The sequence below is a fragment of the Dipodomys ordii genome, unplaced genomic scaffold (assembly GCF_000151885.1).
Source record: "Dipodomys ordii isolate 6190 unplaced genomic scaffold, Dord_2.0 Scaffold24, whole genome shotgun sequence".
NCBI lineage: Eukaryota > Metazoa > Chordata > Mammalia > Rodentia > Heteromyidae > Dipodomys > Dipodomys ordii.
In genome coordinates, this window is record NW_012267240.1 from 14441468 (window position 1) to 14467193 (window position 25726).

Sequence of the window (25726 nt, forward strand, 5' to 3'; positions counted from 1 at the left end):
TAATTCCATTATCCATTTGTCCTCCATCCACACTGCTAACACATCAGCTCCAGAATCAGATCAGTCAGCCAGGCTCTCTGTGAGGTCTGCTGGGCCTTCCCACTAAAGAACAGACAGCTGCTACTGTGAATGACATACGGTGATCACTGTGAGTCACTTAGGAACACCAAAAGGCCTCCAGGAGCAGGTGTTTTGTTATCCATTCAACCAACAATCAGTATGTATCTACTCCCTTACCAGGCTTGGTGCTTGGAATCCATAGTTGCTTCTCCAACTGTCATAACAAAGTACCACATACTAGATGGGTTAAATAGTAGAAATGTATTCTTAGCAAGGTTTGGAGGTTGAAAATCCAAAATCTAGGTGTCAGCAAGATTGGTAACTCCTGTGAGACCTCTTTCCTTAGCTTGAAAGTAGCCTGCACCTAGCCTTTCTTTTGTGAATACATGCTGACATCTCTTTATTTGTCCAAATTAATTCTTATAAAGTGGGCAGTCAGATCAGATTAACATTTATATAGCTTCCTTTGAACTTAATTCCCTTTTTGAAAAGTCTGTCTTCCAGAACGTCACTTTCTGACGTTGGGGAATTAGGACTTCAGCATGGAAACTTTAGCAGGCTCAAAACATAGGAAGAGACAGCATCTGTGATGCTTGGGAGCTCGTTGCCTAGTCGAGGTGATCCCCAAATCAGGGGCAGAAATACATACATCATGCCTGGTGTTACGATCACCTGTAAAGGTAACGGTTCAGCCAACCGAGGGAGTTCTGGAGACAGGCCAGGCAGTCTTCTATATTTATTCTCAATGTTCTTGGAGCTGAGTTGTAGAAAACAGAATGGCAAGAATTATTTGGAAAGGAAAGGCATTTCTCAGTAGAAGTACGGAGGATAGAGAGCCCACAGGTTGCACTAAGGGCAATTATCTCAGTAAAAGTTCCTGTTATTCTTGGTTGGAGCAATGGCCTCTTTAAAGGAGAGAAAATTGTTTTAGTGTGCATGTGAAAAATACTCTTTGATACACTAGATGTAGAAACATAAAAGATATACAACATATCTGGGTATTACCTTTTCATGGGTGAGATTTGGAAAAAGAAAAGCTTGAAAAGCTGCTTAGTGGGCTGATACGGAACAAAAAGATGGCAAAGTACTAAGTAAAAGCAAGTGGTAGACGTTAAAGGAACGAAAGGGTGTTGAAATAGAAGGTAAAAGAGAAGAGAACTTGATATTTTTGTGTTTTTTTAAATATTTCATTTATTACTTTTTGCCATTGCAAAACATCCCAGACGGATTTCTTTTTCTTTTACTTTTTTTTTTTTTTGGTCATGTTTCCCCCTGTGCTAGTGTGGAAGGAATCCAGGACCTTGCTTATGCTAGGAAAGCACTCTACCACTAATCTACATCCCTAGCCTCCTGCAAAAAGGTATTTTGGGGAGAGGCTGGGAGCCAGAGCTTTGTTTTTCTGTGCTACCCAAGCCTGTCTTCAACCCCCAAGATCAGGTAATCCATGCTGGCTCTTGGAGTAGCTGTTAATACAGACATGGGTAATTAACCACCCCATAAACAAGAGATTTAATGATTGCACAGATGTACATTTTAAAATAATAACCTCAGTAAGAAGATAGAGAGATATGCAAAAAGATGAGACTGGGGTCTTGGAGCTCTTGAAGAATGGTCTGAACAAGAATTGACAATGCCTGTATGAGTATAAGCAAAGAAAGATGTAGATGTGAGCAGGAAATGAGCAAGAGGGAAGTTCAAATAGGTTATACTACCAACCAGGGCGACATCTTGTAGTACTCTGAAAGCCATACAGACAAGGTCTGCAGAGAATGAGGAATGTCAGGAGAGGACAACGAAGTTGGAGAACTCTCAGATAATGATGATAAAAGGATGTAAAAGAAGCTCCCTGTGATACTGAGAGCTAGGGATGCAGGTTGGCCGAGACACATGACTCAAAGATCAAGGGTGAGTCAAGTTCCAGTGGATCCCCAACAGAGAAACGGTACGAAGGACCATGTGGTTGGCCCTGTGATCATGGCTGACACAACAACTGCCAAACTCCCCACTCCTCACAAGCTCCCCACAGCTATCACTTTAAAACACAAAAACATATGCGTAGGTTTCTGCATTTAAAAACATCGAGACCCTTTTAATGACCAAACCATCACCCCTTTGCTGTACATCCTGAACCTTACTTCCTCATGGTGAAACAATTCATAGCAATCTGGAGGTATGATATTTGCAAGAAAAGTATATTTATGAATCAACAGAGATCCCAGGGCGCATTCAGAAAGCGGAGCTGTGAGTCACTGTCTGGTCCTCATGGCGGGCAGGGACCTTCCTTTCTGCAGGGGATGGACTTGCTTTTACAGTGGCCTTTCCTGCTAGGCTGTGGTAATTATGTCTCAGGGACAGAAGCATTAAGACACCTGTCTGCTCTAAACTCCGTGTAATCAAGGACACATCTTTTATTCACTGTCAGTAAGCAAATGCTTGACAGAGATGAATGGAAAAGAAAACATAACCACATGAAACCAGCATGTGATTCTGGATTATTATTACGGAGTGATGTAATTTTGGATCAGGTAGAAATTTTGAAAAAAGAGAAGCAAGAACCACTAGTTCTGTTTAAACTAGAAGCAATTTCCCTAAATGCTGGCTAGGCTTTGTCTCATATTTATATACATGCTATATCTACAAAGAAATAGTGTTTATATTTCAACCTAGTTGATAAGTTGGACTTTTGTCTTTGTGATGTTGTTGCTGTTGTATTTTTTGTTTTTGTTTTTGTTTTTTGTTGGTTGTAGGGCTGCAACTGTGGGCCTGGGCACTGTCCCTGAGCTTTTTAGCTCAAGACTAGTACTCTAACACTTGAGCCCCAGCACCACTTCCGGTTTTCTGGAGGTTAATTGAAGATAAGTCTTACTGACTTTCCTTCCTGGACTGGCTTTGATTAGCGATCCTTACATCTCAGCCTCCTGGGTAGTTAGGCTTACAGGTGTAAACCACCAGTGCCCAGCTGTGATGTTTTAAAAATATCTTTTATAGTGGAAAATTGGAAATAATTTTTTGACTCAGTATGAAAAGCACAGAGTTCTGCATGATGATACTGTATCTGAAGTGTATTTATCACAAATTCTCACTTGTGGGGCTGGGAAGGTGGCTCAGTGGTAGAGCGCTTGCATTGCATACATGAAGCCCTGGGTTCAATTCTTCAGCACCACATAAGCAAAAAGAAAAACAGCTGGAGGTGGTGCTGTGGCTCAAATGGTAGAGCGCTAGCCTTGAGCTGAAGAGCTGAGGGACAGCGCCCAGACCCAGAGTTCAGGCCCCACGACTGGACCCAAAAAAACAAAAAAAACAAATTCTCACTTGTATTTTTTTGGTTAAGAAGTTCTTCATAGATGATACTAATTTCGCAAAACAAAATAATACTGGGCATAGGACATATGTCTGAGGCTCTATGAGGCCTTATCTCAAAACTTAGAACCAAACTTGTTTCCCATCAACTCCTCTTTTGGAATAAAAATGTAATAATGTTAAGATAACCCTGCAGCTCCATTTGCTGTGGTTTCAGAGCTTTTCCGGCGATGTCACAGTGATAGAGGCAACACTAAATATGTTTGGACTTTCAAAATGAGGAGAAACGCCAAATCCTGACTGTTTAAAATGTTTTTTTTTTGCCTCCTTGACAACAACAGTAAACAGGCATACACACAGTTGACCTTCATGTGGTGTTGGCTCTGAGTGTCTAGCAAGGAAGCTCCCTTTAGCCGTCTTACATCCCGATTCCCATGTTGTTCCTGTTTCAAAAAATGTGAGCTCTATTTCCATTGCTACTCTTTGAAACAGTTATAAAAAGAAAAAAAAAAACACTCAAACAACCATGACCTTTCTAAATCCTCTGTTGCACAATTTGGAATAGTCCTTGAGATTAGGCCAGAAAAAGGGCTTTCTGGAATCTTCTGTTTGTGGTCTGGTTTCCTAGCAACAGACATCCCTGATAGCACTTGCACATACTTTTTAGGGGATTCCACACTCTCATTTTTGGTACAAAATGAAAAAAGAAACCACCGTTAGTTTTTTTTTTTTTTTCATTTTCAAATATGGGTGCAGCCAAAAATGACTAACCGCCCTTGTAACAAACTTGATTTAAAGATTTTTTTGGCCATTTACTTAAATATCAACACATTTATCTCACACATTGTATATTTAGGACTTGTTTCATCTTATGGTCTCAACAAAACAATGAACTTGTTAGAGGAGAATAACTAAGAGTTTGATATCCTGGATGTAAATAATGACATCAATATATTTTGTCTTTTTTTTTTTTCCTCCTTGTTTTGTTGTCTGTCGTGGGGCTTGAACTCTGGGCCTGGGCGCTGTCCCTCAGCATTTCAGCTCAAGGCGAGCGCTCTACCGCTTGAGTCACAGCACCACTTCAGGTTTTCTAGTGGTTTTATTGGAGATAAGAGTCTCACGGACTTTCCTGCCTGGGCTGGTTTTGAACTGTGATCCTCAGATCTCAACCTCCTGAGTAGCTAGGATTACAGGCGTGAGCCACCGGCGCCCAGCTTTTTTCTTCCTTATTATGTAGTCTCCTTACAGACAAAACAGTATACTTTTCCCACCTAAACATAATTGGAAATTTATCTTGAGATTAAGTATAAGAAAAGAATTCCCTAAAACATGAATGAAAATATAAATAAATGCTTTGTGTATTAATTTAATTGACCATGAACTTTTCATAAGTACTAGAGGTGATGGCTTTTAAAAAGGATAAGTAAAGCCAGTCTAGGCTCTTGCCTACCTACTCAGGAGGCTGAGATCTGAGGATCATAGTTCAAAGCCAGCCCAGAAAGGAAAGTACATGTTTTTCTTATTTCCAATTAATGAACAAGTAGAGTTGTGAGTGCCAGTCTTGAGTAGAAAAGCTAAGCGAGGTGGTAAGCCCCTGAGTTCAAGCTTCAGTGCTGGCACACACACATACACAAATCTCTGAATTAACTTCATCAACATGTATTAAAGATTCAAATTCAAAAACAGAGGTAGAAAGCTTCATGAAGTTACACCTAGCCTAGAGTCTATAATCCAATAAATGACACAAATCCAAATGCTCAAGCTTGGTGCATCAATAGCAATACTCATCCTAAAAGCAAATGTTTTCACCAAATTTTCATTGCAGAGAAGATGAAGTGATGCAGAAAAGCAAAAATGTTCAGAGCTTATGTTGGTAATTTTATACCAAAATGCCTAATAATGGACATTTTAAGAGATGTACAGAAACTGCATAAACAATGTTCTGGCTCCCAGCACTGTTAGCTCAGGTAGCAGTGGGCCTGTGGCTGAGGGATTTCTGACTACCTGGCAAAGGACTATTTCAAACTCACTGTTGTTTGTCTGGCCTTCAACACAATGCCTATTTTGTTTCTGCTTATCACTTTGGTGCAGGGGATTGAACCCAGAGCCTCACACATGCTTAGTACCCTGCTCGGCCCCATCTGTTTTATTGCTCATTTATCGAATGCTCCTCTGTTGAATCATTCCACTGGGACAGTTGTCCTAGATCCAGGATCTAGGACAAACTGCAGGGATAATCTTTATCTATTACCAAGGTCAATGACACAAACTGGCCTCCAGGAGGGGGAGGAGCTGTCTTCAAATGAGGAGGGAAAGGATGGTTGCTTTTGGAAGAAATTTACTTGACTAGGATAAAGTAGTAGGAAATGGAATCAGGATCTGGGGATTTTGTTCTTTCACTTGTTTTGACCTCCTCTAAGCTCAGGAGCAAGGAGCTAGGCTAGCTAGCTGCTGGCAGGTTTTGAGTGCGAAGGACTTGTAGCCCTGGGTTTAATTGTCTCAGAGAACAATCCAGAAGCATAGGTTTGGACAGAACAGTGGGGTGTCGGTACATCACCAGTATCAGGGTGGTGCTAACCCCGTGTTTGCCCTTTTGCTGGTGTGGTTAGTAAACTCCCTGTGGAGGAGAGGTTGAGAATTTCAATCAAAGTGAACTAAAGAATTAGGGAGAGCCGGGTGAGGCAGTACCCTGGAGATTGGCTCAACTTTTCCCTCCAAGAGGCAGTCTACTAAAACAATGACACTGGAAAAACCCAAGTTTAGAATACATACATCTAAACAGAACATTAACTGGAAGTAAAGGTGTTGAATTTGTAACTTACTGAAGACAATGCTATCTTCTATTTGTAGGATTCTGTAACTTAGGTCCTAATAGCCTTAGGTAGGCAGACCTTATTGGGTGAAGGGGGCAGTCTTACTTAATTTCATTTCTGTCCTTGACATAATTTTATATTCAGTTTTGTTTAGAAATCTTTTATGATTTCAAAAATATCTGAGAAAGATAGAGGAGAGTGGAGGAGGCAGAGAGGAAGAGGAAGAAAAGGAAAGAGAGAGGAAGATTAATGGATTGATTGCTCCCAGAGAATTGTAAGCCAAGCATTTCTATTGAGAAAATATTTTGAAGTAGACTAGAAGGTAATGCATATAAGTAAATCAAAAAGAAAAAAAATAGTGAGAATGGCTATACTTCTCTTGGTAAAAGTGAAAGATTTTTATCATTTTCTATACAGGGAATTGAAACTTTTTTTTGGTGAAAACTCCAAAAGTATAACGACACATAGATATATTTCATGGCAAACTTAGTTGTAGCACTTCAGTATGTATCCAGAGTATCTCAGATACTCGGAAAGAAATGAATGTTCTAATGCCAGATTTATATGACATATAATACATAATTTATCATTATAAAATTATCAAATAGCTGTGGACAGTATTGATTTTTTGCTCCTTATATTTGAGCTCATTTATAGCTTATTTTCTTGCTCTTCTTGTTCTATTTTTTTTTTTTTTGTTTCTAGTATTAAAAGCAAAGGGGCTAGGAAGGTGGCTCAGTGGTAGAGTGCTTGCCTTGCATGCATGAGGCCCTGGGTTCCATTCCCCAGCACCACATAAGCAAAAAAGGAAAAAAAAGCGGGAAGTGGTGCTGTGGCTCAAGTGGTAGAGTGCTAGCCTTGAGCTGAAGAGCTGAGGGACAGCGCCCAGGCCCAGAGTTCAGGCCCCACGACCGGACCCCCCAAAAATAAATAAATAAATAAAAGCAAAGAAGTCTTCTCCATATGTGTTGATGTATAGAAATGAGGCAACTGAAGTGGATTACCACAAAGTTTGGGACAGGCATGAAGTCCTTACGAAAAACAAACATTTCTAATCCTTTTTGGATCCCTAGAATATAATCATCAGTATGACTTATCTCCATTGTTCTTTCTTGGGTCTACTTGTTTCCCTCTATTATGGTGTTTTGTAATGTAGCTGTCTTCTCATTGAATCTTTTCTATGTGTTAGCTTTGGCCTTGATTAACCATTCTTCTAAATTTCAATATAATAAGTATGATGCAAGGGGAAACATATATCTATCTATCTATCTTATATATATATATATTCATGCTCCTTTATTTTTTTATTTTTATTTTTTTTGTCGGTCGTGGGGCCTGAACTCTGGGCCTGGGCGCTGTCCCTCAGTTCTTCAGCTCAAGGCAAGCGCTCTACCACTTGAGCCACAGCGCCACTTCCAGCTTTTTTCTTTTTGCTTATGTGGTGCTGAGGAATCGAACCCAGGGCCTCAGGCATGCAAAGCAAGCACTCTACCACTGAGCCACCTTCCCAGCCCTCGTGCTCCTTTAAATGTTTTTTTTTTTTTTCTCCTTTAAATGTTACATTCCATTTTATGTCTGGCTGTGAGTTTGGTCACCTCTCATATTGCGCAAAGAATGGAGGTATGCAGTCTTTCTAAGGCTGCTTATGAAGCACCACAAATCAAGTGCCTTAAGAAAGTTAAATTTTATTATTTGTAATTCTGTGGCAGACAGAGATGTAAAGTCAGGGTGTGGACAGGGCTATTCTGCCAAAGGACTCTTTAATGGGGAATCTTCCTTCCTTCTTGTTTCCATTGACTGCTGCAAGTCATTGTGTTCCATGGTTTATTGGTGCATTGCTCCATTTTCTCTTCCTCTATCTTTATGTTGCCTTCTTCCCTCTGTGTATTTGAGTCCAAATTTTTCTCTCTCAATGAGGACATTGGTTCAACTTAAATCCAGTATGACCTCACCTAAACTTGATAAGCTCAGCAAATACTCTATTTCCCTATAAGGTCCCGTTCCTCAGGCTCCTGATAGGAATAGATTTGTGGAAACACAAATCTGTCCAGTGAGCTGCTTTGAACAACTCTCCTTCAGTCATGAAATCACCATTCTGACTCGTTTCTGTCATTTTCTTTCCCCTCTTGGCTTTTAAGGAGAATGTCATGCACCTGGGCCACTGGCTTTTCTTTAATTTCTTTAATTCCATCCCATGCACATCCTGGCTCTGTCTTTATTCTCACAGATGTGGATATATGATAGCCCACCAAATCATCCAAAAAATTAATCCAAAGATCCTTGAAGTCAGGCCCTTATGAATATAGGTATTTTTGTTCTTGACCCTCTCTTCAGATAGGACTAATGACCTGGATTTTTTTAGTCTCTGTTTGTGTAGCACAGATACCTGTCACTTGCCTATCATTTCTTAGGAGAATGCCTTTGCACACTTCCAGCCTATTGGGGAATTACCAGGTAACATCAAGCCAGGCTCTCTTTTTATATGCCAGCCTCTTGTAAGCAACTCTGGCTACTTTCAGAAACCTGTATCACTCTCTACTTCCTTGTCCTCTTTGCTCTGAAAGCTTCTGCTCAAAACACCCTCAGCATCATTAGTACATTTTTCACAGATGTTCCAGAAATAAGATCTATACTGCAGGGAATAGTTTACTTGGTATGAGTTGGACTATACCATAATCTGATCTCTTAGTTACCATTTCACATTCCACATCTCCCACAGGAGGGTCTTTCCTGGCAACTTCTCTCAGAGACCTCAGACATAGGGACTGCTCTTTTACATGATGGTGGAAAACTGCCCCATCTTATGAGACACTTCTCAAGGTTTTGTAGAACAAAAAGATTTTATTTTTTTAGGCTAACAGAAATAAAAATGTATTAAAATATAATTCAAGGTGGGTGTCAGTGGTTCATTCCTGTAATTCTAACTGAGGCTGAGATCTGAGGATCTTGGTTGCAACTAGCCTAGGCAGGAAAGGCTGTGAGACTCTTATTTCTTAGTAACCACCAAAAAGCCAGAAGTAGATCTGTAGCTTTAATGGTCACTGCTAGCCTTGAGCACAAAAGCTCAGGGACAATGCCTCGGCCCTGAAGTTCTAGCTCCATTACCAGCACTATGTATGTATGCATGCATGCATGCATGTATGTATGTATATATGTATGTATATATATGTGTGTATCTGTCTGTCTTTCCATCCATATCCATAACCATATCTATATGTCAATATCTATATATTTTGTTATGTAAGCATCCTCATTTATTAGGTTGGAAATTGATTCTCTTATAGCTCTTTGGCTTCTGTTTAACATTAACTGCTACTTCCTCAAGTATTCTTCTGAAGACTGCTTCTTGTGAGAGGATAAGGGCAGGAAGGTGTCTTAGCTGGGTGGGTTCCCTTCCCTTTCCTTCCTGCTGGTCCTAGTGGTCTTTGATCACATCTGTTTGCTCACATATGGTATTGGTTTATAGAATAAATTTTCAGGAAAATGCAGAGGGTAAAGAAATGACGAAATTCAGATGATCATAGGTTAAGACAGATAAACTTTGTTGGCTGTGGTCCTATTTGGCTGTTTTATTGCTGGTTTGTTTTTATTATAAAGTTCGTTTATTAAAAACACACGCACACAAAAGCCAGAGGATTGAACATATATAAGAGATTCATTATTGTGTGTTTTTAACTTGAGTTTAAAAACTCATGGCTTGTTTTAGACAACACAAAATGAGGATTAGCAGAGTTGTTTTATGAAAAAACTGTAATTATATAAGCTATTATAGCAACAGTATTTAATTCTTCCTTGTTATGAATTTAGTGGATGACTCTGCTTCCTGCTGATAAGGTAGCACTTCCTTCCATCTGAGGACTAGGATTTTAGAGGAAAAGAAAATCAAACAGATTATCAGTCACCAGCAAGAGTTTTGTAAAGATTAAGTAAAACTGAAAATCATCTTATTCTCTTCAAAAACCTTTTATTCCAATTCAGCTGATAGCTAATGGGGTCCTGTTAGTTTTTTTTTTTTTTGTCAGATTTGCCTCAAAGTCAATAAAAAAGATTTCTGCCTTATTTTTTGCTTTTTCCAGTTGCTGTGGTGATTTTCTTGTTAGTTGATGAGAGGGCAGTAATAAAACTAATATTTAATATTATATTTCCACTGCCCTGGGGCCCATATGATCATATAGAGTGAAGAGAACATAACTACAGATGGTGTTTGGTGTGTGTGTGTGTGTGTGTGTGTGTGTGTGTGTGTGTGTGTGTGTGTGTGACAACTGAGCTACTATACGTATATAGTTGTCTGGCACTGGACCGATGTCCCCAGCCTGGAACTTTTGTTGAATTGTTTTGACGCTAGAGTCTAATGGACTTTCCTTCCCCAGATGGCTTTGAACTGCCATCCTCCAGAGTTCAGCTTCCTGTGTTGCTAGGATTACATGTGTAAGACACTGGCTCCAAGATTTTGGACTGTCTTTAAAGATAAACTTAGAACCCAAGTGCAGTATCACCACGACAAAACAAGACAAACAGAAATGTTGTAGTACAACCATTGTTGTTGTAGATCTACCCATATCTTACCTCTTCTGTCATTATTTGTGATGTTTTTAGCCAATAACTCCTTTGCTATCTCCAGATCTTTCCCTAATCTTGCCCCATGTCTTGTTCAAATATAATACACAGCACGTGTAGAGGAAATATAACTAATACATTTGCCTTATTTTGATTGTTTCATTTAATTGATATAATGACTCCTGGAGGTAAGAATTAATACTGATAAAGATGAACTGGAGATTACCCATGTTATATAGTATCCCAGCTTATACGGGATCGGTATCATTTTACTCCATAGCCTGTGTTGTATCTGGCATGCTAGAAGCTTCCTGAAAGTTTTTTTTTCTATATAACATACATTAAGTAATTTTGAAATCATGACACTGTTATGAAAACCTTCATGCTAATTTGATATATACAGCTACTAAGATTATTTCTTTTAAATTTGTGACTGCATTCATCATGCCATTATTCTCTCTTTGGTAGTGCTTTCATCCTCAGTCATTTTCTTTCTGTTGATGCCTGAAATGTTTCTAAATAACTTCCATCTACTTTAGATTCTCTATTTCCTTTACATTTGATTATTTATGCATCTGCTTGGGTACAGTGGTGACAGAGAGGATATCAGTAATCTACATATCACATCCTATATACCTGCTATGTCATCCTTTGTTACCTCCTGTTTTATCCTATGTTACATGAGGGTTTTTTTCCCCTGCATTGGGAGACATTAAATCTCCCTGTTTCTGCAGTACTGCTTCGCTTATGACAAATGCTCTATAAATAACATTAGATAATTAATTTACATTTCTCAAAATTTAGGACCACAGAAATGCAGTTACATGTCTATTGCCATTATCACCATTAACTTGATTTCCTAGCAGTTATAGTTTTAACCATAAATGCTACTAAAGTTCATATTATACTTTGAATCTAATAAAAATATTCAATTAAACTTGCTACCTTGAGACACATGAAACTTTACTTGTGCTGATAAATGTGAGTTTGTCGATACAAATAGGGAAAGACAGTGTGGTCATGCAGAAGACAAAGAAGCTGTTCAAGTTTGAAATCTCTTTGAATTTTTCTTTTTCTCTTCATGCTCTCACTGCGTGCGTGTGCGCACACACACATACACATACATGTACAAAAGGTATTGTTGAGAACAGAATATAACATACCTAAATACAAACATTAAATCTTTGAAGTAAGAATTTTTGTGTCTATGGAGCTATAGCTGTAATTTTTCAAAGCAGAATTCAATTCCAAAATTCTGATAGTATTCCTTTCAGACTACATTGCTTAGCTTCATGACATTAGAAATTATTTACAAGAAAACCTAAAGTAATTGGAAAAGACCATGGAAAATGTTACAGTTTTTTTTATGAGTCAACTATGATTTAAAAAAAGAAAGAAGTTGGCTGGTGAACTGAAGCAAAATTAAGAATCCAGAGATGGAGAACCCTAAACTTCTAATTTTTTTTTGATCTCTATTACCTTTTTTCCTTGGATTATTTGTGGATTTTTTTAAAGTTTGTATTTATTTATTTATTTTTTGGTTGGTCATGGGGCCTGAACTCTGGGCCTGGCCGCTGTCCCTCAGCTCTTCAGCTTAAGGCAAACGCACTACCGCTTGAGCCACAGCACCACTAACAGCTTTTTCTGCTTATGTGGTGCTGAGGAATCAAACCCAGGACATGAATACATACAAAGCAAGCACTGTACCACTGAGCCACCTTCCCAGCCCAGTTTGTATTTTCTTTAAGTAGTTCTACATAGGAGTTGCCATTCAACAGAGCCCTTTATCAATACAGGGCCTCTTGGTCACTGTCAACTCTTTTAAGGATTATTTAACCAAGGAACCCACGAGCTGAAAATGTAAATAGAATGACTTTACTTCCTCATAAGTGTAATTTAGGAAAAGGTGCCCCATCATAACACATGTATTGGCCATTGTGTTACCCAAGTTAAGGACAGATTCTTTTCTGGAATATACTATAAGTGGCACCCCTTCAAGTGGGCCATTGGTACTGAAGAGCTTCATAGCCTGCAGTGTTTTGGGCTTCAGGACAACTATTTTCTAATCTTTTATGGCCTTTGTTTTTGAACATTCTCACAGACTGGAAACAATGTTAACACATTCAGTTTTAAGTAGCAGGCTTTTGCAGAGATCTAGGCCAGTAATGAGAGAAGTGATATAGTAGAACCAATGGGATATACTGGCTGCCCTGAATAGCAGATTTAAAGTCTGGAAACCTAAGGTTTGTAAGCAGAAACACAAGACAAGCAACTCAAGAAGAACATAGCACTTTGAACTAGAATTAGGCTTCTTTGTGAAATCATGATTCTTTTTAGAGCTTTCTTTGGCTTTTGCTTTTTTAGCTAAGTGAGAATTTTACATGAAAAAAGATTTTTTAACTTTTAACTAAAATATTTTTTTGTTTCTATGAATTTGGTATACAGAGGGGTTATAGTTACATAAGTCAGATAAAGAGTACATTTCTTTTTGGACAATTCCACCTCTTCCCTTATTCCCAGTACGTTATCTCCCTTTACAGATGGAATTTGCAGATCTTTAAATTGCTTACCAATATCTAATCCAAATGCTAAGATGTTTTTCTATTGTTATATATGTTTTTCCATTGTATAGGGTATAAGAATAAGCCACAAGTCTGAATATCTTCATTAAAAAAGAAATTAGTTTTTTCTCCAATATTTTTTTAATCTCTAATTGGTTCATGTCAAGGCCTCATTACTCTTTGTGGCATGATATTTTAACCTTTACAAACACTTGCTTCTGTTTCTTTCCTCAGTTAGAACATCTGTTGCTTTTGGTTTTCATTTTAGATACAAATTTATGGGATCAGTACCTATATGATGAATAAAAATACTAAAAGTTTCGATGTGGTGAGAATTAGGACAAATAATGTAATCAATGTTTCTTAAAAATGAACATTAAATTATGATTGATTTTTCTCTATATATGGTTTCTCTCTATATATGGTGTTCCTTTTCTTTTTCTTTTTTGTTTTTTTGTTTTTTTTTTTGTGCTGGTCTTGGGGTTTGAATTCAAGGCCTGGACACTGTCCATGATTTTTTGTGCTCAAGGCTAGTGGTCTACTTCTGGCTTAAAAAAAGGCTGGGGGCAATTAATTGGAGATAAGCCTCTCAAGGACTTTCCTGCCTGGGCTGGCTTTGAACTACAATCTTCAGATGTCAACCTCCTGAATAGCTAGGATGATAGCCACTGGTGCCTGGCTATATTTATTTATTTTTATGCTAGGGATTGAACCTAGGATTTGTGCAATCTTTCTCTCTCTCTCTCTCTCTCTCTCTCTCTCTCTTATCCTTTTGTCATTGTTTTATTTTTATATTTTATAACTGCACGATTAAAGTTCATTATGACTTTTCTCCTAAACCAGCATCGTGTATTTTCAGTTAGCTCTTGTGGGTTGAGTTTTGGAAGTTGTTCCAGGTGCTGCCTCACACTGGGAACTGACTCAGCTTTGCTGTTTTACCAGGTTGTGGTGGGGAGTTGTCGGGAGCCTCAGGTACCTTCAGCAGCCCCGGGTACCCTCAGAATTACCCACACAACAAGGAATGCCTCTGGTACCTCACCACCGAACCAGGGAGTAGCATCCAGCTCACCATTCATGACATCGATATGGAATTTTACAGAGATTGCCTATATGATGCCTTGGAGGTAAGAAGCAAGGCTGCTGTTCGGGACTCTATGACATTTGGGGTAAAACTGGAAACCACTCAGTCTGCAGCCCTGTTCTGTGCTTAGATATCCTAATGAATATCAGCCCTTCATGAGAAATGTTAACAGATGTTTGGGACTGATACTTGAGATTGGCTTTCTCTCCAACAGGGCCAGAAGGCCTTGGCTGTAGGCAGTTCAGTTAGGAGGTGAGGGGAGCAGGCAGGCATAGGGAGGTGGGGGAGGGAGCATGAGGCAGGGAGAGAAGGTGCCCCTCTGGGCAGACAGACTTAGTCTTCTGTGAGACTCAGGATCTTCCTCTGAAGGAATGGAAGAAGCTTCAGGCCCTAATTCTGGTCCCAAATGGTGAGTACTTTGCTGGGGAGCATTAGCATCCAGTGCTTCCAGTTGGAGAAAACTCTTGAGAAAACATTGGGAGGGACCATGTAAAGAGAGATGCTGCCTGCAAACACTGCAGGTGGCTTGTTTGTTTGTTTGTTTGTTTTGGAGCTGCTGTGGATAGAACTTCAGTCTTATAGAGGCTGGTAGATGCAGAGCTGGCCAAGAGCTCTACCATTGGGTTATGCACCAACTCTTTTTTTTTTTTTTTTATTGGTTTCTTTTGAGACAGAGTCTCATTATTTTGAACTGCACTGTCCTGAAACTTGAAATCTTCCTACCTTCAGCTTCCTGAATAGCTGGGCTTACAGCTTAATGATTTTCTTTTTCTTTTTTTGCCAGTTATGGGGCTTGAACTCTGGGCCTGGGCGCTGTCCCTCAGCTCTTCAGCTCAAGGCAAGCACTCTATCACTTGAGCCACAGCGCCACTTCTGGATTTTTCTGCTTATGTGGTGCTGAGGAATTGAATCCAGGGCCTCATGCATGCAAGGCAAGCACTCTACCACTGAGCCACTTTCCCAGCCCAGCTTAATGCTTTTCCATAGTCACTTAGTGTGCTGAATTTTAAAGATGAGAACTTTTCCAATTCTACTGATAAGAAGGCACCTTAGTAAAATCCTTGAGAACTTTAGAAACATTTATTAATCTTCACTTTTTTATTGCAAGACTCTAGTTATTAGCCTATGTGGATGTGTCTTCATTTGTATCTTCTGAACTTTGCAAAATTAATGACTTCTAATTCCACACAAAATCACATATTTTGAAAAGGATTTAACATTTATTCCAGAAAGCTGGGGGTGTTCTTTTGGTTCGTTTTGCCACTATATCCTAAGTACTTAGCAAAGTGCTAACATACAATGCAATTTGGGAACTGAATGGAAGCATGCAAACCTCTGGCTGACAATAGGACATCATGCAAATGACTAGTGGTTTCACAGTGGAATTTTTACAACCATACACTCATGTGCATGTGAATAAGTAAGAGAAGGATTTTGTCCCTGTATTATAGTTTGGAGCCACACTCACATTCTTGGGCTTTTCCATGACCACTGGAGGGTGAGAAGTGAACCCAGTCACAGATCCATAAACCAGTGTGAAACCATGTATGTGTGCAGATTGAAATGAGCAAGGAAGACTTTGTAGGAAACTGTGACACTTACAAACTTTGATTCCAAAACAAGTGCTTACCCTGAGAGTAAATGGGGTTCTAAAACCATCTTTTCAGTGGGTGGATGAGGAGTCCCTAGCAATTACCTTCAGTACCTCAAGCCTGTGTAGAAAGGGAGAAAGCTACAGGAAATGAAATCAGAGACTGAGCTAGAAAAGCCCTGGGTTCCATCCATCCTTATCTTCATGGTAGGCCTGCTGCCAAGTCATGCTTCCATCTCCGAAGAGGAAGAGGGCATGGGAGAGAAGAAGGCACCTCCTGAAACTTACCTTCGCAGTGTGAAGTGGGACTAACTCTCACTCTGGGAATGCCCAAATGCCTTCTCTTGCCATCATGGATATTACTTGTTTGCATAAAACCCCTTGACACTTACCCAGGGCTGGCAGCAGCTCTTCTCCAGTAGGGTGCGATGTTCCAGCTCTTCATTTTCATATTCCCAAGTGCCTGTGATTCGTGCCCAGTTGGCAAAATGTAAATGGGCTCATTGTGCTTTGGGTTTTATCGCACTTACTACCGCAGAAAGCAGAGAGACAGAGCTTGTTCCTTGCAAACAGGTTTTAAAACTGAGAGACCGAAAGCAGGGGTCCCAGGCAGCCACAAGCAGCCAGAGGGCTACCATGCCTGCTCAGAGATGTCTCTAAGAAGAGATGGTGGGCAGTGCTGGAGGTCCGTTTGTACTAGAGCAAGCTGACATTAGAGTGGTTCCTTCATTCCATCACCAGTGGGGAGAGGCAGAGGAGTCTTTGAGAATCTTAACTATTGAGGGAAGAATTTCTTTTCTTCTTCTTCTTCTTAAGCCTGAAAAGATCAACTGTTTGACTTTTTGCTCATCAACTTTAATTCACTTCTCAGTCAATGCCCAGCTCAAAAGCAGAGAGCTCTGTTATCTGGTTGGGCTAAATGATGATAAAGTGATTTTTTCCCCCCATCCCTCTGTCCTTAGCCACTGATGATGTGTTGGCAGTAGGTTTCAAATCTGCTTCCCCCTGGTGGGTGTGCTGGGGTAACACCAGGGTAGGGAATGGCCGGTCCCTGGGCCATCTATGGTCCCAGAACCTTCTGGTACATGGGCAGGATAGACACATACTGTACTTCTTGCTTGCCATGGCCAGTTGGCCTTTTTTCTTTTTAAAATAATTTTGTATGGTATCATTCACATGGCCCTCGGCAGATAAAAGGTTCCCCAACCCTTGTAGAAACATGGCTGACTGGTATTTCTTGTTACATGAAATGTAGCTTTGTAGATTCTTACTATCATCAGCAATTGGACTTCCTGGGAACCACATAACTGAACCAGAAGCCATGTTTTTTTCCCTACCAAAAAAAAAAAAATCAGTGTCCAGAAAGTGACCAGTTGCCTAAAGCCATGTGGTTAACTCATAACCCTGGAATGCTGACTTGATCCTGCCAATCAATGGAGCCAACAGAGCAGAAAGAAACGTTCAAAACAGATTAAAAGCATAGTCTTTGAAATGTTCTCCCTGCCGAGCCATTCGCTAAAAGCCTCACTTTTATCTCTGATCATCAGGCCAGTTCTTCCTTAACCAGAGATGAGTCATAAACTGTGGTGGATGAAACCACACCCTGAAATTCTTTCCATCTTTTTTTTTTCTTTTTCAAACATATGTGTGATTGGCTTTATTGGTGGAAGCCAGAATCACCGTTCTTTTGTGTGGGCCATGGAAATACTGGGCTGATTTCACTTCAGTCTCCCCTGAGAGAGCCTGAAATTGGTTTCAGGCAGGAAAGGAAGTGCCCACCCAGGTGCCATTAGCCAGGACAATTGCGTGGAGTGAGCAGCTGGGCAGGACTGGTTGTTTGTGCACTGGGCCCAGTGGGAAGGGGAGCAGAAATGTCGCAAGTGGCAGTGTTTATTCTTCTGCAGGCTCCCAGGCCCAGGCAGCTCATACCCATTATGTTTGTGACCTCAACGGGATGCCTGAGCAGGGGAACAAAGAACATTTTGCCGACGTGTGGATTTTCTTTGTTAGCTCTCGGTTCCTGGGCACAGTGTTCCCTCTCAAAGTGTGTGCTTCTTTCGGGACTTTGGTGATTAGGAGCACATGTCCTTTGGCTGCAAGCTCTGGGGACTGAAAATGTGAAACAGGGCTTCCCAAACAAGAAGCGATCTTGGTCCATCCATTGCATATGTGTACGTGTAAAAGGGCCACAGGAGCCCTTTCCTGAAGTCTGGCTTTTGATGGCTCCTTGGGGGGTAAGGGGCACACAAACATCAGCTCCTCCTAATGAAAATAAACCCGGAGCTCTGGGCCTGCTTCATTCCTTTGCAATTATAGTCCCTGTGCTAGGCCCTCTGAAACAGCACTTCCATTCATTTTGGCCTTCCCAGAAGGACTGTAGGGGAACTAATGAGACAAAGACATCATTATAGATTCAAGTCATATACTCCTCCCCTTTTAAAGGAAGCTTCTTGTTCTTAATCTCTCTGGAGAGAGAGCACTTGAGTAAATTCCCTCTCTGTCATTGAGGGCCTCTGGGTGGGCCAAGGAGCTGGGGGGGGGGTAGGGGGGGGGGGGGGGGGGTGGGGGGGGGGGGGGGGGAGGGGGGGAGCGGGCGGGGTTGTTGAGGAATTGTAAGGCCTTGAAGGGGCCCAGCTGGAGAGGCAAGGGCGGAGTTGCTCAGCACAGATCCCACTGAGAGCTGCTTCCTGGGTTTGCACTGAGCCTCCATCTGTTGACCTGAATGGAGGGTAGTGGTGGTTAGGTGTGAAGGGCTGAGATACTAATAGGCTTCATCTACAAAGTCAAATGTGACAACACCCCAAGATCAGTGGGGAGATGGCTATATTCTGTTGGGTTCGGATCGTCCTGTCACCCCCATTCTTTGCACACACTGGAGAAGTAAGGGTGTCCAGGAGAGATTTGGACACTAGTGTTTTAAGGCCAAGGACAGTTCTGCTTAAGGAATATATCATTAAGTTGTTGTCTCGAACTTAGTAAGACATTGGATGCATTTCTAGAGGTTGTATTTGCACTTCTGAAGAAGCAAAAAGCAGTAGATTTGGGGCCTAATCTTATGAAATAATCATTTACAGAGTAGATGCAAATTTATGACTATAACTAGAGAATTAATAGAACTCTGCTTTTAGAAACAGAATGGATTTTCTTTTCAAGCAGGTTCTTCCCATGTAGCCCAGGCTATTTTTGAACTCACAAACTTACAATCTTCCTACCTCAGGCTTCTGAGTGCTGAAATTACAGGTCAACACTTAAATTCAGTCTACCTCTACAATTATCTGCTGAACAAGCAGGTATTTCATGGGTGATTGAACTCAGCTCACGTTCATCATTTATAACCACATAGGAAAGCAATCTCTAACTGTCATAAATTCCAAGAGTTGGTTGTAAAAAGGAGGGGTTCAAATTGCTTAAATATATCTTTTGATTGATGTTTGTTTGTGTTTTTTTCTGTATCTAATCTTAGATCTATGGAGGTCCTGATTTCCACTCTCCCAGAATAGCCCAGTTGTGTGATCGGGGATCTAGGACTCCACTGCAGGTCACCAGCTCTGGCAATAAACTATCAGTCCTATTTAGGACAGACTACAGGGAAAATGGGAGAGGCTTCAATGCCTCATGGCAAGCAGTCCCAGGAGGTAAGTGAAAACAAGGGGTATCCTCAAAGTACTTAGGCCAGGCCTTGGTTAAATTTCATGAAGTAATTGGGCAGAGGTATAAACTCTGATGACTTTGTGACTTCTCAAGTGGCTAATTCTGCTTTCACATATACTTTTCATTTTTAAAAAGTGGTAGAGTTGTGCCGGGCGCTGGTGGCTCACGCCTGTAATCCTAGCTACTCAGGAGGCTCAGATCTGAGGATCGAGGTTCAAAGCCAGCCCGGGCAGGAGAGACAATGAGACTCCTATCTCCAATAAACCACCAGAAAACCGGAAGTGGCGCTGTAGCTCAAGTGGTAGAGTGCTCGCCTTGAGCTGAAGAGCTGAGGGACAGCGCCCAGGCCCAGAGTTCAAGCCCCACGGCCGACCAAAAAAAAAAAAAAAGTGGTAGAGTTTAAGTTTCAAAACAGATGAAAGTATGCTAGCCCATGGTGAGAGTAGAATTCAGGGTGATTTTGTGTATTCCATTACTATTCTCCAACCTCAGATTTAGGCCTCACTACATGGTAAATTACTTCATGTACTACCATAGGATCTTTGGATTGTTGACCAATGCCAAAATTGTAAGCATTAGCCAGGCACCCGTGCCTCATGCCTTTAATCCTAGCTACTTAGAAGGCTTAAATCTGAGGATCATGGTTCAAAGCTAGCCTGGGCAGAAAAGCCCCAATGAAACTCTTATCTCCAACCTCAATCCTCAGATCTCAGCCTCCTGAGTAGGTAGGATTACAGGTGTGAGCCACCAATACCTTTATTATAAAGGTCTTGTGCCAAGGAGTTACAGTTACACAAATCAGGTAAAGAGTACATTTCTTTTTGAACAATGTCACCCCTACGCTCTCTGCCCATTCCTGCCCCACGATTCCCATTAAACATGTTTTTGCACGTGAGACTTATCTCATTTAATACTTATGATTAGTCTATGAGGGAAATTTGTTTTGTATGGTCATCTTACAAGTAAACGAATAGAAACTAAGAGAAGTCAGTGGCTTGTCCAAAGTTCCACAGCTTAGAAATACCAACTCAGAGATGTGATACCAGGCCACCCCGGTCCCTACTTCTTCAACTCCAAGGTAACATGGTAGCTACTTGAGATCTCTTAACATTAGTTATATATGAATTTGCATATGCATAATGTTTAGATTACCCCTCTACATTCTCTATAATTAGAAGATAGTTTTAAAGTTTTCCTATTATTGGTTTATATTATGTTAAAACAAGGAGGAGTGGTGGCTCAGAAAAAAAGTCATTGCAGTAATGTGTTTGTCTATAGTTCATAAATTAAAATATCAATCTAAGTAATTGTATCTAGAATGTTAAATTGATAAACATCAGATTGTTATTTATAAAATCATATATTGTAGTTTATCAAATATTATGATGGAGATGATTATTCTTCAGTATGAGATATTTTATAGAACAACAAAGACATTGTATGGCTTTGTGAAACCATAACTTCACTTTCACTCATTTTGGTCATTTCAATCATTTTGGTCATCAGTATTTAAAGTGTTGCAACCTTTTTCCTACTATCCTGTCTGCCTCCTTTTTTTCTGTAGAGATAAGTGAATTAACATGGATATTAAGTTCTTCATGGTTTTAGCATAGACCAATATAATAGACTCGTTTTGACATTTGTCTCTGTGTAATGGCATAGTTTACCCATCAGTGACTTTTCCACTTGCAGGTTGTGGTGGCATTTTCCAGGCACCCAATGGAGAGATCCATTCTCCAAATTACCCCAATTACTACAGAAGTAACACCGACTGTTCTTGGGTTATTCAAGTTGAACAGCATCATCGTGTTCTCTTGAACTTCACTGACATTGACCTTGAACCTCCAGACTCTTGTATTATGGTAAGTGACACAAATTTCAGACATTGTCACCAGTCAAACCGGAGTCAACACATATGAGCCCATCTTGTCAGTGTACTTGTTATGTGTGTTTTCAACCCCAAAGTACAGGAAAGGCAACTCCTAGCAACATTATTTTGCACTTTGTCTAGAAACAAAGCAGGAGGTAGATAATATCATAGTTTGTTTAGCAACTCAGTTTTTCCTTGACCATTATTAGCTTTCATTATGTTTATTTCATTGTGAAAAATAACCATAACAGTTTTGTGTTTTTGAACACCGTATCTGAATCTGTATCTGAAGAAAGAAGCAAGGAACAGCATCAGTTATTTCTAGTGTGTGTGTGTGTGTGTGTGTGTGTGTGTGTGTGTGTGCGCGCGTGCACACACATGCTTAATCAGAGTAGGTTGGGAAACAGGTGTGGAGAAGGGATATATATGACTGATAGATGAAAAAGAGATTCTACTATTACCAATGAGCTTAATGTATTAATAGCTGAAACATATGCTTTGTGCTTCACGTAAAAGAATTGAATGAGCTTTATTTTTTTCTTTTTCAATTGATTTTTTTTTGCTTGTTGAAATACATTTGTTTTTGTAGGCATTTCATTCAAATAGAAACACGATTCTCTGGGTTAATGGATCTTTCTATTTTAGCACCCTGACTGTTTCTTATACAAACTTCAGTTGGCTAGTTTCTTTTAAATCGAACTCAAGAAAACTAAAGAGGTTTGTTTTTTTCCCAATCTTTTCCTGTTTAATGGTATTTGTGTCAAGTATCATTTTTATAAGATTGCATCATTAATAAATGATTGGTTGACTTTTTATGATGCATTCACCTTCCACATGAGCCTTTAGTGTCTGAGGTAGCAAAACACTGACTCAGGTGTAGAACAGCTACTTCTCCTAATGTGGAATTGGATCCACTGTCCTGGATCAGCAGGGTGCTGGTGGCTCACCTTTAATCCTAGCTACTCAGGCTAGAGGTTGAGATCTGAGGATGGAGGCTCAAAGGCAGCCTGAGCAGGCAAGTCTACAAGACCATGATCTCCCGTTAACTGCCAGAAAACAGGAAGTTGAGCTGTGGTTCACAGTGACAGAGCACTAATCTTGAGCAGAAGGATCTCAGGGTCAGGGTCCAGGACCTGAGTTTAAGCTCTATCACTTACAAAAAAAATCTTGATGATATTTAAATCATTAAATTTCAAAATGTGGCAAAGAATTCACAAAGATAGTATGAAACTTCCCCGTTGATATCTGAGAGAGATGTGAACACTGTTTTGATACATGGAGTATCTACTAATCCAGATCACAGAGGATCTGAGAGTCTTTCAGGAACATGAGGACAAAACCATGAGTCTAGGCCTAATTAGGTGGAAAGTTCTGGTAAATCATATATAAAGAGTAAGGAGGGGCTGGGAAGGTGGCTCAGAGGTAGAGCGCTTGCCTTGCATGCCTGAGGCCCTGGTTCGATTCCTCAGCACCACATAAGAAAAAAGAAAAAAGCCGGAAGTGGCGCTGTGGCTTAAGTGGTAGAGCGCTAGCCTTGAGCTGAAGAGCTGAGGGACAGCGCCCAGGCCCAGAGTTCAGGCCCCACGACTGGACCCCCCCCCCAAAAAAAAAAGAGTAAGGAAAAAACATTCAAATGTTTTTTTCTTTCTTGTGATTGTTTCTAACATATTTATACATATTTATAAGATGATTTCTTTGTTGCTTTGTATGTCCCTCTCCTACAGTATAACCCCTGCTTTCACTGTATTTGATGTTGTTATAATTTGTGGAGGGGAAGGGAAAAACAAGTCGTTTAAATAGGGATACAGGTGGATCCATTGCAACAATGAGATGTACAAGTCATTATGTCGAAAACAAACTTTACAACTTTGGTAGGGGGGGAGTGTTGGGGGAGGATAGGATTAGAAGGGGAAACAAAGGAGGAGGCTACAATGCTAGATAAGAAATGTACTCATTATCTTGCCCATGTAATTGTAACCCCTCTGTACAGTATTTTCACAAAAAAAAAAAGAGTAAGGAGATGGGCACCAGTGGCTCATGCCTTCAATCCTAACTACTCAGGAGGCTGAGATCTGAGGATCACACTTTGAAGCCAGCCAGGGCAGGAAAGTCCATGAGACTCTTGTCTTCAATAAACTACTTAGAAAAAGCCAGAAGTGCTGTTGTGGCTCAAGTGGAAGAGCGCTAGTCTTGGGCACAAAGGGGCTTAGCTATAGCACCTGGCCCCTGAGTTCAAGCCCCAAGTCTGGCAAAGAAACCCAAAAAACAAGACAAAGCAAAAAACCAGCCTTCATGGAGAAAGCATCCCTGCTCCAAGTCATCTAAGTGGCTCCTACAAATCTCAAGCCATATGTATTAGGACAGTTGTCGAAACCTTTGTGTTTTGAGGAGACATATTGTCTACTGATGCTCAGCAGGCAGTGGGCATTTCTCACAAAGTGGCCTCTCCCCTTGTTCTCCTGCGAAGGACTATAGCTGTACAGCTTCTTTTCTTTGGTAAAGTCCACATTACAGAGCATCTGACCAAGCCAAAGCCTCAATCAAAAGCCTGGCTTTTGTTTCCCCCCTCTTCTTTGGTCATGAGGATGATTTCCCATGTGCCCAGGATACAAATACACTAAGAAATCCACTGCTACATCTCAGCATGCAGCAGGGGTTGGCTTTAACAAACTGCAGCAGGAGAAAACAAACAAAAGGAAGTGAATCTTCAAATAGGCCTCGGTCAGGCCAGGGTGCTGGGAAAGTAAACCCATACATAGGTCCAGCCATAATCATGCTGCTATGAATGATGATGTGAGCAGTGGAAAGAGACAGTGTGGAATACTAGAAGTAATGGGCTTAGGAACCAGAGGGAGGGCCTGCTGAGCCATAATTCTGCCCTCAAGCTCTTCAGTAGCAGAACCTCCTTTGCATCTTTCCAATGGTATCTCCCTAGGACTTGGTGGATTCCATGAGTATTCTATTTAGGATTACTATGACAGTACAGCACCATAATAATCATGAGGAAATAGCAAGAATGATTCATGTGGACCCAGGAGCCAGGAAAACTTTTCCCACTGCAAGTGATACATAAGTGACCAGGATGGGAATCTGCAGGGCAGGACATAGAAAATGACTTTTTGGAATAGAGAAAGCCAGCGTTGTGCCTGACACATACAGGCAGTGGGGGTGGGGGGGCATGGAGGCCACAAGAGACAGATGACTTTCAATCTGGACAAACTCTTTTATGTTCTGGTGAAAACTTTGATATTGTCTTTGTAGGAAACTTACAGTCCATGAAAATGTTCTACAATGCAGAGCTATAACCTTTTCAGAACTGCATTTTACCAAGATTCAGGCAACAGTGTATGTAATGGCTTGACAGAGAAAGAGGCAGGCAAAAGGCTAGAAACTAGGGGGAAAACCTGGATCCGATAAATGTCTTACACTGGGTGTGGGAATGGAAAGAAAGTATATTCTCCGACCAAACTGTTACAGTGGTAGAGTCACTAGGACTCCGAGTCTAATTCCATTGTGAAGGTCATGTGAACCATAGAGGGGAGTGATGACTATTTGCTTGGGAAAAAAAAGATGAATAATGACGGCCTTAGCAGAATAAAGAGGTAGCGTGTGATTGGAAACTTTTGAGTTTAAAAGTCTGTCCAATGGACCTTCAAGAGTTTAGAGTATGAGTTTAGGGTTTGGGATGGAGTATGAGTTGGACATACACACTGGAGGGTAATTTTTGTATATGTAGGTGGTTGTTAATATGATGAGAGTGTATACGGTCACATACAGGAGAATTTCATAGAGTAAGAAGAGCCTTGTATACTCTTGGGGTAGTTGTACCATGTATAGAGCAAAAGAGGGATTAAAGGAAAAGGGAACCTGAAGAGTCCTCTGGGGAGTAGGTGGTGAACCAATGAGAGTGGTCCAACAAAAACTGAGGATGAAAACAGTTGTGGAGAGTGGGTGATGAGAGATGCTACATCCACCAGTGGTCGCCTAGGGTGGAACCAAAGCCACTGGATCTGATAATCCTGTAAGGAACTGGCCTGCTGTGGTAGTGGTGGAAGACTGTAGGTAACAGTGGGTTAAGAGATACAAGACTGCTTGAGAGGGGCTGGGAAGGTGGCTCAGTGGTAGAGCGCTTGCCTTGCATGTCTGAGGCCCTGGGTTCGATTCCTCAGCACCACATAAGCAAAAAGAAAAAAAGCCGGAAGTGGTGCTGTGGCACAAGTGGTAGAGCGCTAGCCTTGAGCT

The 25726-nt window shown here is 40.7% G+C and overlaps 1 protein-coding gene across 1 annotated transcript in view; it reads left to right on the top strand.

The window, feature by feature from the left end:
* Positions 1 to 25726, top strand: part of Cubn (cubilin (intrinsic factor-cobalamin receptor)) — a 250702-nt gene that overhangs the window by 123159 nt on the left and 101817 nt on the right. The window contains exons 29-31 of the mRNA XM_013014602.1: positions 14234 to 14415; positions 19427 to 19598; positions 21307 to 21476. Coding sequence (XP_012870056.1) covers positions 14234 to 14415; positions 19427 to 19598; positions 21307 to 21476 — 524 coding nt within the window. The remainder of the gene's footprint in view (positions 1 to 14233; positions 14416 to 19426; positions 19599 to 21306; positions 21477 to 25726) is intronic.